Raw genomic sequence first — 15,677 nt, forward strand, 5'->3', positions numbered from 1 at the left:
ACCCTTAGCATCCCTCAGCAAACCTGTGATGGATGTCATCTTGGAGGCGAGAAGACCTAGTACTAGAAAATCTTATGCTGAAAAATGGAAAAGATTCTCTGCCTGGAACCAATCTTCAGGGATGAGCACAGCAGTGCCCAATTTACCTCAGATTTTGCAATACTTAACTGAGATGCTTCACAAGGGCCTGTCTTTTTCCTCTATTAAAATCCACGCTTCAGCTATTTCAGCTCACTATAGCACAGAACCACCCCTCTTTTCTCATTCCCTGCTCAAGCAGTGTCGCAGAGGGGCAAAGAACTTGAGACCACCCAGGAGAGCTTCTACCCCTGCCTGGGACCTTAACTTTGTTTTGGAGAAGCTCACTTTACCTCCTTTCGAGCCAGCTACTACTGCAGACTTGAAATTTCTCGGAAAACAGCCTTCCTATTAGCAATCACTTCAGCTAAAAGGATATCTGAATTACAGGCCCTTATGGCAGTGGAGCCTTTCATCATCTTTCTTGCGGACAGGGTATCTCTGAGGACCAATCCATCCTTCATGCCCAAGGTGGTTTCCAGTGTGGCTCTTAACCAGTCCATTCATTTGCCAACCTTCTATCCCAGTCCACAGAACAAAGGGGAATGGATTTTGCATTCCTTGGACGTGCACAGACAACTTAGATTCTACTTGGACAGAACTAAATTTCGAAGAAAATTTGAACAATTGCTTGGGCATTTGCTGCTGGGGCAGAAGGGAAGGCTATTTCAAAACAAACCATTTCTAAATGGATAAGCCATTACATTAATTTCTGCTATAAGCACCATGGAAAACCTATCCCCCAGGGGATCAGATCTCATTCCACCAGGGCTGCATCTACTTCTGTAGCCTTTCTCAGAGGTGTTCCTACCAGGGATATTCTAAAAGCTGCTACCCGGGGTTCAGTACATACTTTGACCAAGCATTATCATTTGCCAGTTTTTTCTAAATCCAGAGCTGGCTTTGCCACTGTTGTCTTGCAGGGCCTTATAGCTGGTCCTAATGCTGTATAACTCCATCCTCCCAACAACCATAGCTTTGGGAATCTACCCAAATGTAATGACTGCAGCAGTGAAACACGAAGAACATAGTACAGTTGTGAACACTTACCATAAATGTAGATGTTCGAGTGTATTCACTGTTGCAGTCCTGGTTACCCTCCCTCCAGTCCCCTGTTTTTCTCTTACTATACCTCTACTTTATTTTACTATGCTTAAAAGCCTTTTTGGTGTATTTGCTTTTGGTTGGAGGTATATTTTTGTGTTTTTAATTTTATTTGCTCCCCATTTGGGGGGCACCTGACATCTGGGGCAAGAAAAACTGATGTAATGGCGTCTGCTGCATTTTTTATACCCCTGACTACCTGACGTCATGGAAGAAGGGACAGCAACTGACACAGGACCCAAGGCCTTGTTAATCAGGCCGACTGAGGGCAACCTGCCAGCAGATTACCCAAATGTAATGACCGCAACAGTGAATACACTCGAACATCTACATTTATGGTAAGTGTACACAACTGTACTATATCTTGGCAGTGAGAGTCATATTTTGCCATGGGGGTGCTTTTATTCTTTAGACCCATCCCAGTTTCCTCTTGTGTTTGGCAGTAGTATGCAGCAGCTCAGCCAGTGTCCATCCACTTTTCCCCTCCTAGGACTATGCCCTTCTATATGTTATCTGCCTATGTCAGGGTTTGTACACTGGTAATGCCCTGACAACTATTTTTCTCCCAGGAATGGGCGTGCCCATCCCTCCCTGCTAGTATCTGACAATCCAGCCTGCTAATCAAATCTGTCACCTGGGTCATAGGTAGGGCTGTGACACACCACTGGCAAAGAGAAAAGTGAGATTCTGACACACATGTTGAAACTTTTTGGAGTTTATGGAGTCCTGTGCACCCTGTAGCTGCAAGACATGTTTTGGGGTGTTACTCCTTTAGAAATACCTTTGAGGTTGCATACCATGTTGGTGGAAGTGTGTTTTTAGCCAGCATTCTCAGTTTCTACAGAAACTTATTTATATTTTCAGCTTTGTATCTCATTCTGTTTTACTGTGTCAGATATGTCTTCTGTCAGGCTTGCTTCATTTTCCATGCGAGTCAAGAGAGCTGTATTTGATCAGTTCTTGGTTCTGTGTGAAAGCCTTCTACATAACTTTGTGCCTGTGTTATAACAGTTGTGTCATCTTGTAACATACCCAGGCCGCCCGAGGATTTCAGCTGTGTTGCCCCCTTTTTTATCTGGCACAAATCAGTTTGACCAAGTTTCTCCTTACTTCAATATCTACCAGCTTTGCTTTGTTTCCCTTTTCTGTGTATTATGGTGTTATTTCCAAGAAGTCTGTAAACTATCTCCAAGATGAAGGATCATTTCTAGTGTGAATCCTCTGAAATGGCTGTGGTCCAAAAAACGATACTTTGACCTGATTCAGATGGATTCCCCAAGCTCATCTACTGTTCCACCTATCCTTCCTGCCTTTCTAGATGCCTTCTCCTCAGCATCACTTAACCCAGATTCCCAACCACCTGCTCCACTTAGACCTGACAGACTTTACAAGGTGCCATGACACTGCTAAGCATCTCCTTAAGTGTCCACCTGCTGACCCAGCTACAATCTCTATCTCTGCGGACAAGGCCTCTAAGATTTTACCCCTACCATCATTCTCCCTGCTGTCAAAGACAGCAAAACAATGGAACGTCTGGGTAAGAAAATTTATACCTTTGCTACCTTGTCCTTCAGGGCGACTAACTACTAGACGTACATGGCCAAGTATGCTTTATCCCAACTGGAGTCAGCCACCAAAGAACTGACTGATATCCCTGACTGCTCTGCCAAAGCCTCACTGTCCTCTCTCCTGGCCCTCACTTCCCAGGTTACCAGGCACTCTAAAGTGCAGTTATGATGCTGCTGAATCTTCAGCCAGGTCAGCAGCATCAGCATCTGCCTTGCGTAGATGCTCTTGGCTTCGCCTCCAACCCCTGCCTGATTTTAGGGGAAAGCTTATTGATGCACCCCTGGACAATACAGCATTGTTTGGCTGTAAAGTGGCAGACCTTTTCAAGTCACAGCATCAAAAAGGTAAAGAAATGCAGGACCTTAAGTACTTGCTGGTCTCCCCCATACCAAAGTTTCAAAGAAACTATCCAGCTAAAACCCAGTTTATAAGGAAACACTCTCGTCTTGCTACTCCAAGTCCTAGGAAGCCTACAAGGAAACATCTCCCTCCAGCCAGAGCATTTCCCTCCTCTAGCCAGAGACTGCCCTTTCAAGACAGGGCAGGTAGCGTCTGATTATCTGCCTTCCTTGCCTCCTCCTCCTCCTCCTTTACCTCTGACAAGCCCGCCTCTCTCACTGCCTCCCTGTGAGGACCAACGTCATTTCAGACAGGTGGGTCCTGTCTATCCTCCAGAATGGTTATTTCATGTCTTTGATCTCCCCTCCAAAATGGAAAGGAACCCCACAGCCCACCTGCACAACAGTTGCACCTCATGCAACCAGTGTTGCAAACTCTGCTGGCTTAGGGCACCATTGAATCATTTCCTTCAGCTGCAAAAGGAAGAGGCTTCTACTCCAGGATTTTTCCTGGTCCACAGGAAAGATGGACCCTGGAAACCTATTCTAGACCTCTTTCGTCTCAACCTATTCTTAAAGGTCCCAACCTTCAGAATGTTGACCCTACCCATCCCTCTTTCCTCTCCTGCTCCCCTAAGGGTTCATGACCATGTTAGACATAAAGGATGCTCATCTTCACATCCCCATAAAATCAACATTCAGGAAATACCTGAGGTTCTTGGTGGGTTCTTCTCATGTACAATTCTCTGCTTTGCCTTTTGGGCTTTCCAGTGCACCCAGAGTCTTCACAAAGTGTTTGGCCCCATTGATTGCTTATTGCAGGAGAAAGGGAATACAGATATTCCCTTACCTGGATGACATGTTGATCCACACAGGCAGCAAGGAGACCCTCCAGCTACACATCCACATTGTAGTGTCTCTTCTACAGTCCCTGGGATTTCAGTTAAACTTCCCAAAATCCCATCTCCAGCCAACCCAAGACAATTGTCTTCCCTGGGTGCAGAATATGCTCAGATCTCATGGAAGCATACCTTCCACCACTAAAGGTGAAAACACTGACAACATCTACTTCTGGTCCTTCACTCTACAGATTTGACAACAAGGCAGTTCCTCGGCCTCTTGGGCTACATGGCAGCCACCATCCTCATGGTACCTTTAGCAAGACTGCATATGAGAAAGTTACAGTGGTATCTTCAGTCAGTCTAGACACAGCGCTCCCATCCTCTGGCACACAGGGAGCCCCTTCTCCCTTGCCTTGACAAAGGAAATACAGTGGTATTTGGCACAAGTGAGCCACAATCCAGGTCTTCCCCTCCTACCACCTCTACCCACACATGTCATGCACACACATGCCTCAGACTTGGGCTGGGGAGCAACTCTGGGCCATCGAAGTGTGCAGGGCTTGTGACCAAAACCTCACAAACTGGAGCACATCAATGTTTGAGAGATTAGGGCAATTCTTCTGGCTCTTCAGGCGTTTCTGTTTCCTCCAGCAAGGTCCCCTGAAGATTTACACAGGCAACACCACTGTGCTGTGGTATCTCAACAAGCAGGGAGGGACCAAGTCATACCTCTTCTGTAGACTAGCTTTTCTGTATTGGAACTAGCCACCTCACATGGAATTGCTCTGCAGGCGGTCTACATTCCCTCTCCCCACAACTCCCAGGGAGACTATTTGATCAGAACCATTGCAAATAGCCACGAATGGATGCTTCACAAAGATGTCTTCTTGGATCTGGTCCACAGGTGGGGTACACTGTAAATAGACCTGTTTGCCTCTTCCATCAACAGGCAGCTTCCTGGCTTTTGCACCAGAATACCCGACCCCCAGGCACTGGCAACAGATGTCTTCTCAATCTCCTGGAAGGGGAAATATCTATATGCTTCCCCTCCTTCCTGCTCATTCAGAGGATCCTGCTGAAAGTCAAGCAGGACACTTCCAAAATCTTATTGCTGCCTCCCTACTGGCCCAGACAGCACTGGTTCCCCCTACTTCAATTGTCCAAGGACAATCACCACAAGTTATCCCCCAGAGTGGACCATCTCACTCAACACAGGGGATCCCAGATTCACCCACAGTGGAAGCTTTTGCACCTCACCCTGTGGCTGTTAGGATTCTGATCCCCTTCAGACACTTTTACATAGATGATGTGCTCAATGTCATGCAGGAGGCCAGGAAATCAAATACAAGAAAATCCTACCTTTCTAAGTGGAAAAGATTCTCTTTATGGTGTGTCAAAAGACTGCTAGACCCACTTTCTAACGAGCCCCCTCTAGTCCTGTCTTACCTGTTGAGCTACTGCAGACTGATTTGGCTTATTCTTCCATCAAAGCTCATCTGTCTGCAATTTCAGAATGCCTTCCTCTGGCTCCCCTGCTAGCATCCAGACTTCCTTCTAAGCTCTTCCTTAAGGGGTACATCACTTCAGACCTCCCAGGAAACCGATCCCTCCTCCTTGGGATCTTAACTGTGCTTAAAAAGCTTATGCTCTCTCCCTTTGAGCCAGCTGACAAAGCTTGTCTAAAACATTGCACACAGAAAACTGTACTGCTAGTGGCTGCCTTCTCAGCCAGAAGAGTATCGGAGCTACAAGCCCTTATGGCTAATCCTCCTTTTTTAGTTTCCACAAGGATAGGGTTACCCTTAGAACTAACCAATCCTTCATGCCCAAGGTGGTGAATGACCTGTCCCGTAACCAGGCCATAACACCTACCTGCCTTTTTCCCCCACCCACAGGGGGACAGTGAGTGTGTACTGCAGTTCCTGGATGTGCACAGACAACTCAGGTTTTACCTGCATAAAACCAAGTCCATCAGACAGGCTGACCAGCTTTTCATATCCTTCCACCCCAGAGCCCTGGGGAAAGCAGTGTCCATACAGACCATATCTGCCTAGATCTCTTAAGGCCATCACCTTCTGCTATGAACTCCATGGTAAATCTCTGCAAGGTGCAGTTAAAGCACACTACCAGAGCTATGGCCCCTTCAGTGTCCTTTAAGGGCTTGGATACCTCTACTATTCTGGAGGCAGCTACTTGGTCTTCAGTTCACACCTTCAAACACTACAAACTAGACCACATCCCTAGATCTAGGGCAGGGTTTGCCAGGGCTATCCTTCACGGATTCTTGGAGTCTGCCTCTAGACCACCTCCCCAGTCGCAGTGAGCTTTGGCACTCACCCATATGTAGAATACTGCAACATCGGAATAGGACATAGAAAAGTTGTGTCAAATCTTACCATAACCATAGATGTCCTTCCATGTTGCAGTATTCCTTTCCACCCTCCTTCCCCTCCTGTTGGGTTCCATTTCCCTTTCTGGGTGGCACTGGATTGGCATTGCCCTTATTAGGACAGACTCTGACTGTGGCTTTCAGTTCTGAGGGCTGGTGCGTGCAGATGTCACTTTTTATGGCTCAAATTTTCCTCAGCCACGTCAGATGTCCCACGCACCTCAGAGGGACTGAAAACTTTTGTATACCGGCCGTACGTCCACAAGACAAGAGAATTAAACCCATATGTAGAATACTGCAACATGGAAGAGAAGGATATCTATGGTTATGGTAAGATTTTATACAAGTTTTCTTTATATGGGGCTGTATATTCCCAAGGATTAGGGATGTGACAACCAGCCAGCTTCCAAGCTGTAGGACACCTTCCATGTTCCCTAATAACGGAAAGACTCAATGAGAGAGAAAGTCATTGCTTGGCTTGCAAGACCTTCATAACTTACATTCTTTTGAATTGTGCTCTCCCTGTAGGCTTAGAGTGATCTATGGTCTCTTATAATTTACCAAGACTTGACAGGTAAGTAGAGGTCTTGAGAAAATCTTCCCCTTTACTTGATTTTCTGTGGAAATATACTTTTCACAGGAAAATGTTTTGTTATAGTTAGGAAATGTGTGTTAAGGATTGCCACTAAAATTTTTCTTCGAAAAGTGAAATTTTTTCTTGAGTCTGGTGGAAAAACGTTTTCAAAATCACTTTTTTGTGTAAAAGTTTGAACTACTTGTATTTAAAAAAAAGTTGCAAGTAAGGGCTTGGGCTACTGTTATTGAGGATTTTCAGCGTTTTACCTCAAAACTGTAATTTTCTTGTCAGAAGGATCACTGACCGTCCTGAATCTGCTTTTCAAGCACTCCTAAGCTAAACCACGGAGTAGGTTTCGGGCTCTTTGGTTCTTCCCTTCCCGTCCGCAAGAAGAAAGTTTTGTTAGTCTCCAGTAGTCAGGCCAGCTTACTCACTGCTTCAGGCACTGATGGGTGACTGCAGTGGCAAAATTTAAGTATTTGGACTCCTCATTGTCTTTGCTAGATCCTGCTGCCATTGCTTCTTGAGAAACAACTAAGAAATGGGAGTTAGGCACATCCTCTGTGGCTGTTGGATTGTTCTCACTGTGCAAGTGAAGAACCATGCTTACCAGTCTCAGAGAAGAGTGGGTGATGTTTACCACAAAGCCAACCTAGTCTTCCCGATTCCCAGGGAAGAGCTCCATACTTGAGTTGGTAATTTTTTAGTGGGCCTCCTGGAAAAATAAAACAAGTTAATAATTTTTCTCCTGTTTCAAAGGGGATGGACAGGGAAGACTGGCTGAGTTTTGCTAAGGGCTTATTTCAAGCTTTAATTATTTAAGTTCTGATTCCTCACTGAGTTTTGAAAGGAAAAGATTTTCCTTTCTCTAATTCTCGTTCCCATTCAGAAGGGCAATATTTTGACTTGGGGAATGTAATTCTCCAGTTCCTACACCAGAGGAGGAAGTCTGATTCTGAAGAAGGGTTTTCTTTGAGTTTGTCCCCTGAGGAGTTATCTTTTTCTGAAACTATATCCAGAATGAAAGAATTGTTTCATTAGGATTATAATGTTCTTCTAGTATCATACCAAAAATACTATGCTCTAGTGCAGCTAGATTTTTCCTTAGCCTGCTACTATTCCTTCTGTGCCACCAGCTTTAGATGATTTATTGACAGCTTACAGCATGTCTCTTGACAGTCAACCCCCCTGCCCCTAAAAATTCTGGATTGTACAGAGTACCTCAGGCGCCCAAATATCTTGTGTTCTAATCCCAAATCAGACAGTGCAGTTTCTTTTGCAAAATCTTCTGTTGTCAAGCACCTTGTGAATGTTAACCCCATTCTGACAAACATAGATTTGAGAAGAAAAACTGTATTCTACTTTAACCTTCAGAATTCGGAATGGTCTGTCGTGCATGTCAAAAATGCTTGCTCGTTTACTCTGAAAATGTTAGAAAATCAACTGCTAGCCTCCCCTTCTTTGAATTCTTTCAAAAACTTCTATTCCTCAGGAATCCAAACACTCTTTGAAGTGTTCTTATGACTTGCTGATGCAGTATCCAGAGCATTTGCTACTGGATCGGTAATGGTTTGCTTGGTTGCTTTCACAAAATTTTACCTGAGGATATCAAAGCTGAGACTTTCAATTTTCCCTTGGATTGAGAGGTATTACTTACCCTTCTTTGGCGGAGGTCCTTAAACGATTTGATAAAATGGAGAAGTTAATTCAGGGGATCACACATTTCTCAACCCTGTTTTCTAAAGTTTAACAGGAAATTTCCTTCCAAGGTTTTTGTATATTGGCTAAAACCTTGTCCCATCCCTTAATGCCTTTGTTTAAGCAGTATTAGTCTTCATAAGCTTCCAACTTAACTAAACAGAATCTGGGTAACACAAAGGTATTGCTGCTCATTGATAGGAGCCTCAACAAAAAAAATCATTTTCTACAGGCACTGCTTACCTTGGAATGCATCTATATATGCATCATCAGAGAGACATGGTTCAAGATCATTGAGAGCACCCATCACTAGATGAAGATGCCAAAGAGGGTGGTGTCTCTATTTGTAAAAGGAAGTTTCATCTGCAGGCTAGTTAAACCTGGTAATGACCTAGAACTCCTCCATGTCCAACTTGCCATTAAATAAACCCCTTATAACATCATTCTTAACTATAGAGACTCTATATGCACCCAGGCCCATACTTCCTTCCTGCCTAGTATAGAGTCCCTATGCATTAGGCCAAACACAATTTTCCTGGAGTAGTCCAATTACTCCTCCATAAACTGAGAGACTTGCACATCCTTTAGCATGTATGCCCAGAGATTTCTCGACTTCATAACTAAAAACCCCATGGTCTTGTTGGTCTGTTGCCCAACTAGGGAAGACATAATCCTTGAGTTGATCCTCATAATATGGGAAATAAGTGTTCCCCATCATTTGAAATTTCCTTCATAGTCAAATCAGACCATAAGTCCGTCGCATTCTCCATAAGACTGAAGCCAAAAGCATCTTTAAATACCTCTTATTCAGAGAATATATGAAAGGTAATCTACTATAACTGATTGATGACCTGGCTAAATTTAACACCCCCCTCCACCTGATGAACCCCACTGCATATGTGGACTCCTTCACTACCAAATTCTATGCACATGTGATTAGCTGCATCTGCCTTCCTCCAAAGTAAATAAAATGCTAAATTTAAAAATAAGCATCCATGGCGGAACCTAAATATAAATAGGCTCTGCAGTAGAAGAAAAACTCATTGCACACAATTGTTAAATGCAACTCAGAATGTCAAAAATGCTCTTTTTAAACTTTAAGTATGAAATCAAGCAACATTAGATATGAGGTAGAAACGGGCTTTCAGGCAAAACACAATCATGGGGCCTTTTTTAACAATGCTAGAAACATCAGAAACAATGTCTAAAACTGCACAGAGCTAATAGTAAGTGATGTGATGTACTTTGATTCTAAGAACATAGCCAATCTGCTAGTAGAGAAGGTTAGCTCTGACTTCACCCCCTCTCCCCATACATTCCCAGATCATATCTCCATGTCTGCATTCCCAGAGTGTTCCAAGAACAAGTCCTCAAACTTTTCAGGGCCAAGGACACCGCTTCCATGGGGCATGATAATATATCTGGCTGCTTACAGGCCAGCCTGAAGTAAGAGCTCTCAAACCCCCCTACACGTGCTTTTCAGTATTAGCCTCCCAACAGGTTTTGTGCTGGACTGCAGCAGTCATCCCCTGCAGCTGACCCGGATAATTATAGATCCATAAGTATGACCAGCCTCATTTGTAAGGCTATGGAAAGGATTATTGTGGAATTAATAAATAAGGACGTAGTCTACAAATTCTTGACCCAAACCAGTACAGTTTTATCAAGGGCAGATCCTGACTGCTTAACCAGGCTGATTTCTTTGAAAGGTTTTTTGAAGCAATGGATAAGGGAAATTTGGTACATACCACATGCCTGCACCTGGCAGAGGCACTTGACACCATCCCACACTTTGGTATTGTTGATAAAACTCTACCAACTAAATGTTAATTCCTGTGTAACGTGTTGGATACCACACTGGTGCACAAATAGAACCCATGAAATTGGGATAGGTGTGTCTACCTCCTCCAGAAAACCTGTCACTAATGGCTTACCCCAAGATTCAGTCCTCTGACCACTCCTCTGGGGAATTTACTTCCCTGAAGTCAAAGCTAATGTTAGGAGATTGTGGCTGACCAAGTTTGCGGATGATTGTACACTTGGTGCCATCATAAACTCTCCAGAGGATATCAGAATCCTCCAAGAGAGGACCTTTCTCAAATAACTGGTGTCATAAGGAAGGACTAAAAATAAATGCAAAACGAAGTACAATTTCCTTTGGCAGTCATGATGTATCCTGTAACTATCACATTGACAACACGCCGCTGAAAATCAGTCTGGTAGTTAGGGACCTGAGAACCTGTGTGGACAATGCTGTCCATCGATCATTAACACCCTGTTGTAAAAGAGTCCTTTTTTTATTGCCCAGATTATTAGTAAGAGTATAGCGTGCAGGTCCAGGAATGTGATCATTCCACTATATTCAGCAGTTGTTAGGCTGATGGAGGATAATGTCCCTTTCGGTACGTACCTGGCCAAACACTTAACACAAGCTGAATGGCCATGTTTCTTTCTTGGCAAGAAAATAAAGGGTCTAAATCATAAAAGCTACACTGACTACCTTAGTCTTCTCTGTTCAAACAGGCTACTGAGGGGAAGTCTCTGCTTTGCATACAGAGCCTCAGCAGACTCTTACCGCTAGGATCCAATACATATCCACAAGTCCAGTGATGGTATAAACACCCATTCAAGTGTTCTTAATCTCTTCTACAACATAAATAGAACACATTGGAGGGATAAATGTGCATCACAGAGAATACCACTTTGCCAGTCATCTTCTCCACTAAAGCAAAGTACTTCCATAATCTGGAGAAATGGATGGAAAACTGCAAATTCACTCCTAGTTTATCACCCTTGTCCCTTATGCATAGGGGTAACTGTAAATATTCTGCTGGCTAGAAATTTCATGGACAGGCAGGATTAGGCTTCTAAAGATCCTCCTGGATCTTTAGCCTAGTGTAAGCACCTATGAACTTATAATGAATACTGCAACCGTGACCCAGAAGGACATCTGTTATAGTAAGTTGTTAAACAACTGTACTTTACTTCTCTCTGTAGAATTCATTGGAATTCTTCACAAAGATGTTGAATTACCAAAAATGTTGAAAAGAAAAATCGGTCATAACTGTTTATGCTGCTTTTTATTACAGTAAACTGCTATGATTTTTTTTTTTGCTATGCCACAAGTCTCCCTCCTTTCCCTGCTTTTTTCTTTCAGTTGTTTTTTTGAGTAGTTTGATATTGTTTGTTTTCTGTGTTGTTGCATGGGATTATGGTTTATACTTGAGTGCTGAAGTGTTTCTTGGCTTGGGGATCTTTTCAGGAGAAGAGGTAGAAGGGAAGATATTTATTTTTGTAGTCTGCCAAACTGCTGTTGATCACTTACTTCTCACTATCTAGGTTGCCAGGTGATTGTCACGTCTTTGCAAGACTTTGACAAGATACAGCTTTTTGCCAACCTACCAAAGTGTTCTGTGTCTGTAGTCACATTGCTGAACTAGTGTTAGGATGGCAGTCGTTCATAGTCTGCTTTTTCTGCTTATACTTTGCAGGAGTTTTTTTTTTTTATTTATGGTTTACAAATTCTTTTGAGAATTCTTTGTTACTTTTTAATGCTTTTGTAATCCTGCTGTCTAGTAAGAGATTGTAGACGGCAGAGATACTTGAAGTCAGAGAAAAATGCAGCTATTTTATCTTTTTTGCTGGCAGACATAACTTGACCATCATGTGACACAGATGTGCATTGTATTACCCTCCTTTATTGCAAAAAAAATCTAGGAGCTTGGCTGTTTACATTTTGTTTTCCTCAACTCCAAGAACTATGTGCTGCTTAAGCAATTCATCAAGAGGAATATAAATATATTGTTATGGCTTATGGAAAGATCCTTTAGGGTTAGAATGGTTACATAATTTTTTCATGATTTGGTATCATGTTACACACAAGGTATCAGTTCTAGGATCCTTTATCACATGTTTGACTATGATCCCAGCCAGTAGTATTGTTTTGCAGTGACAGCAGAAATAGTTTGTCATGTAACTGGTTTACAGGATCAGAGGACCTTACTGCCATGTTTTGACAAAATGGTCAAGTGGGCAGATATTAACCTTGAATTAATTTTCAGCATATGTGCATTTACACACTTTTTTGCTATGGTAATAATGAATTTCCCCTTACGATTGAGAACTTGCTCCCTTCTGCAGGTCACTGCGAGGATCTTGGCATAATCTTTTCCCGTGAATCATGTTCTGGTGGACCATGTTCAACTGTGTAGAAAGGCTTATTTAATATTGAATTTAGTTAAAATATGTATTATATAAAATGTCCATGGCATCTTTTACCTGTGTACAAAACATTGATTAGGCCAGTAATTAAATATGATTTCACTTTGCTAGTTATTTTGTGAGCTTCAAGGCAAAGAACATCACCCAGTCACCACTGTTTGAATTCTCCAAACCTTTGTTCATTTGGTTGTAGATTGCTGAGAAAAGTCATTAATTCTTTTAAGACATTTAGAAGTGACATTACTGAGACAAATGACTTGATCATTTTATGAATTCCCAAAAAAGTTCTGTTCTTTAGTATTGACAGTAGTAAGAGTAGGACTTCATTAGAGCAAGTGTGATATAGAGCAGAGTAAATATACGCTGTTACTTAGCTCATTACATAAATTAAAAAAAAAATAAATTAATGAACACTTCATTTCATTAAGAGTTAGGCCAACTGTATGTTTTATACTAATTCTTTAATGACTGATATGATACATGAGCCTGATTAAGGTAATTAAGTAGTAAAGCAAATTCTTCACTTAGAAACAGCTATGTAAATTAGGAAGAAAATGTCAGAATTGTTAGTCATACTTATTAAAAGTGAATTTTCTTTCAGGCATTTGAGTGAAAAACCTCTACCAGAAGGATGGGAGATGAGGTTTACAGTGGACGGTGTACCATATTTTGTTGATCATAACAGAAGAACTACAACTTACATAGACCCCCGCACTGGAAAATCAGCTTTGTAAGTTTTATAAATATTAAATGATGTAAAGATGGTTTTATATGTAAAACACGTTTATTTAACCATATATTGGGATATGCTTTCACTAATTTGTGGTAATCGTGAGTTTAAAGTTTATAGTGGCATTCTGGTTGGTGTCTGTATCACTGCACCGAACTGCAAACAGTCTAGTAAATTTCACAGCTTTTTGTTTATGCAAGTAAATGTTCTCGTCTAAACTTTTCAGCAAGGGATTCCTTGATGATCACATAGCATGCTATCAGGAATATGAGCAGCTTTGTTTATTGAATCAAAATTCCTAGGAATCAACAGCTATCCACCAGTCCACCAGAATAAGGATTACAACTTTGGTTCTTGACATGTATCAAGAAATTTCACATCCTAGAGATATGCTAGTAATAATTGAATTGATGTTTCTATCTATAAATTGTGTGTGCGCCTCCTAAGGTAGATTGATGTCCCATCCAACTCTGGCATGCTGCTTTGAACTTCTTGCTCGCTGGAATAGGTCCTGACTTCTCCAGAAATCTGAATATGATAAAGTGGATATGTTTGTGCATATCTATATACAAACAATGTGTAGAAGTAGTACTATGCCACAGCAAATCTAATTATTTTCAGAGGTTAACTGTGACAGACTAAGCAGAGTTTGCATTTGTCTTTCATTAAAAGAAAGCATAATATGTTAAGCTGAATTAAATGCCAATATTTTTTCATAAATACTGTGGGTGTTGTATGGCATGCCAAACAAGTAAAGTGTACTGAGCAACATTCCTAACAGTGGTGTCGCAACAGGAATGTTAGTTACTGAAGCTAAATCTGCGTCTCCAATCAGCATACATTTGCAATACCTAAGAGCTCAAAGAATGCCTTACTTTACAGATTTCCTCCTCCTCCAGAGTTAAACTGTAGAAATGGGAAAAGTACAATTGAGATTTGAGGAAAACAAAGAATTCTGTCTGTAATTATTTAGGTAAAGTGAGGAAAAACTTAACTACTTTTATTTTCTGCCTTATTTTTGAACTGTGCAGATCGATTGCCTTCTTAGATAGAATGCAAGCTGTGCTCCATCTTCCTGTGACGCTGTACATCTACTTTAGACTTACAAAACATATGGAGAGAGAATCAAGTATTTTGGTTACTGGTCATTATAGATCCAGATACGTTACTGTATGGAATTCTTCCCTAAAGCCAGCTGTCTGTATAATGGGATTTATTTTGTATTTTCTTTGTGCATGTTTGTATCTATTTGCATAATCAAGTGAAACACTTCATTTGATATGAAAAGCCTTTGATCGGTGTTTATGTATAAGTAGTTGCTAAACCGGGTTATTTTTGACTTGTTGGTGTCCACCTTTTGAACATTTGCTGTTCAAGCTGTTGGCCACCTTAGTAATATTTCATTGGCCTATTTTAAATGTAAACATTAATCATGTCATTCATGTGCTAGATTTGTGCCATTGGTGGTAGCATTACTGTAGAGTCGGGACGTGATTGTTCTTTCTTGGAAAATATTGTTTGCATGCCAAATAATATTGGACAACTTTCATTTACTATTGGTATGATTGCACTGAAAGATAGGGCTGCTACAGTGGTTAGCGTTGCCACCTCACAGCAAGAGGTTCTCCTGTTCGATCCTCGGCTGGGGTGCCTCCTGTGCGGAGTCTGCATGTCCTCCCTGTGGCCGCTTGGGGTTCCTCCGGGTGCTCCGGTTTCCTCCAACATCCCAAAGACATGCTGTAGGTGGATTGGGCACTCTAAACTGGCCCTAGGTGCGAGTGCGTGTGTGTCTTCTGTGGAAGGTTGGGCACCAGGCTGGGAACTAGACACCGTAAAACTCTGCTGCCAGTTATGAACGGACAGGTGATCCGTTGTGGCGACCCCTAACCAGGAAAAGCCGAAAGAAGAAGATGATGATGATGATTGCACTGGAAGATGCTGATCTCAATTAGTGGTGGAAGAAATCCTGTGAAGCCAGTGCTAACTCTTATTTCTAGTTCTATAATATTATCTCTAGTTCTACAATATTAAGTTAATTTGGAAAAGTCTCTTTACTGAGACATTTGTGAACGTTTTACTTTATGCTGTTAAGACCAGCTGCCTTCTTGCATCTTTAAAGCTTGGACTGTCA

The 15,677-nt window shown here is 42.0% G+C and overlaps 1 protein-coding gene across 4 annotated transcripts in view; it reads left to right on the forward strand.

The window, feature by feature from the left end:
* Positions 1–15,677, forward strand: part of ITCH (itchy E3 ubiquitin protein ligase) — a 2,580,358-nt gene that overhangs the window by 856,366 nt on the left and 1,708,315 nt on the right. For all 4 annotated transcript variants that reach the window (XM_044090275.1, XM_044090277.1, XM_044090278.1 and 1 more), the window contains exon 13: positions 13,418–13,546. In XM_044090275.1, the coding sequence (XP_043946210.1) occupies positions 13,418–13,546 (129 nt within the window). The remainder of the gene's footprint in view (positions 1–13,417; positions 13,547–15,677) is intronic.

Source organism: Protopterus annectens, chromosome 12.part0, assembly GCF_019279795.1.
Source record: "Protopterus annectens isolate FY-2018-M chromosome 12.part0, PAN1.0, whole genome shotgun sequence".
Taxonomy (NCBI): domain Eukaryota; kingdom Metazoa; phylum Chordata; order Ceratodontiformes; family Protopteridae; genus Protopterus; species Protopterus annectens.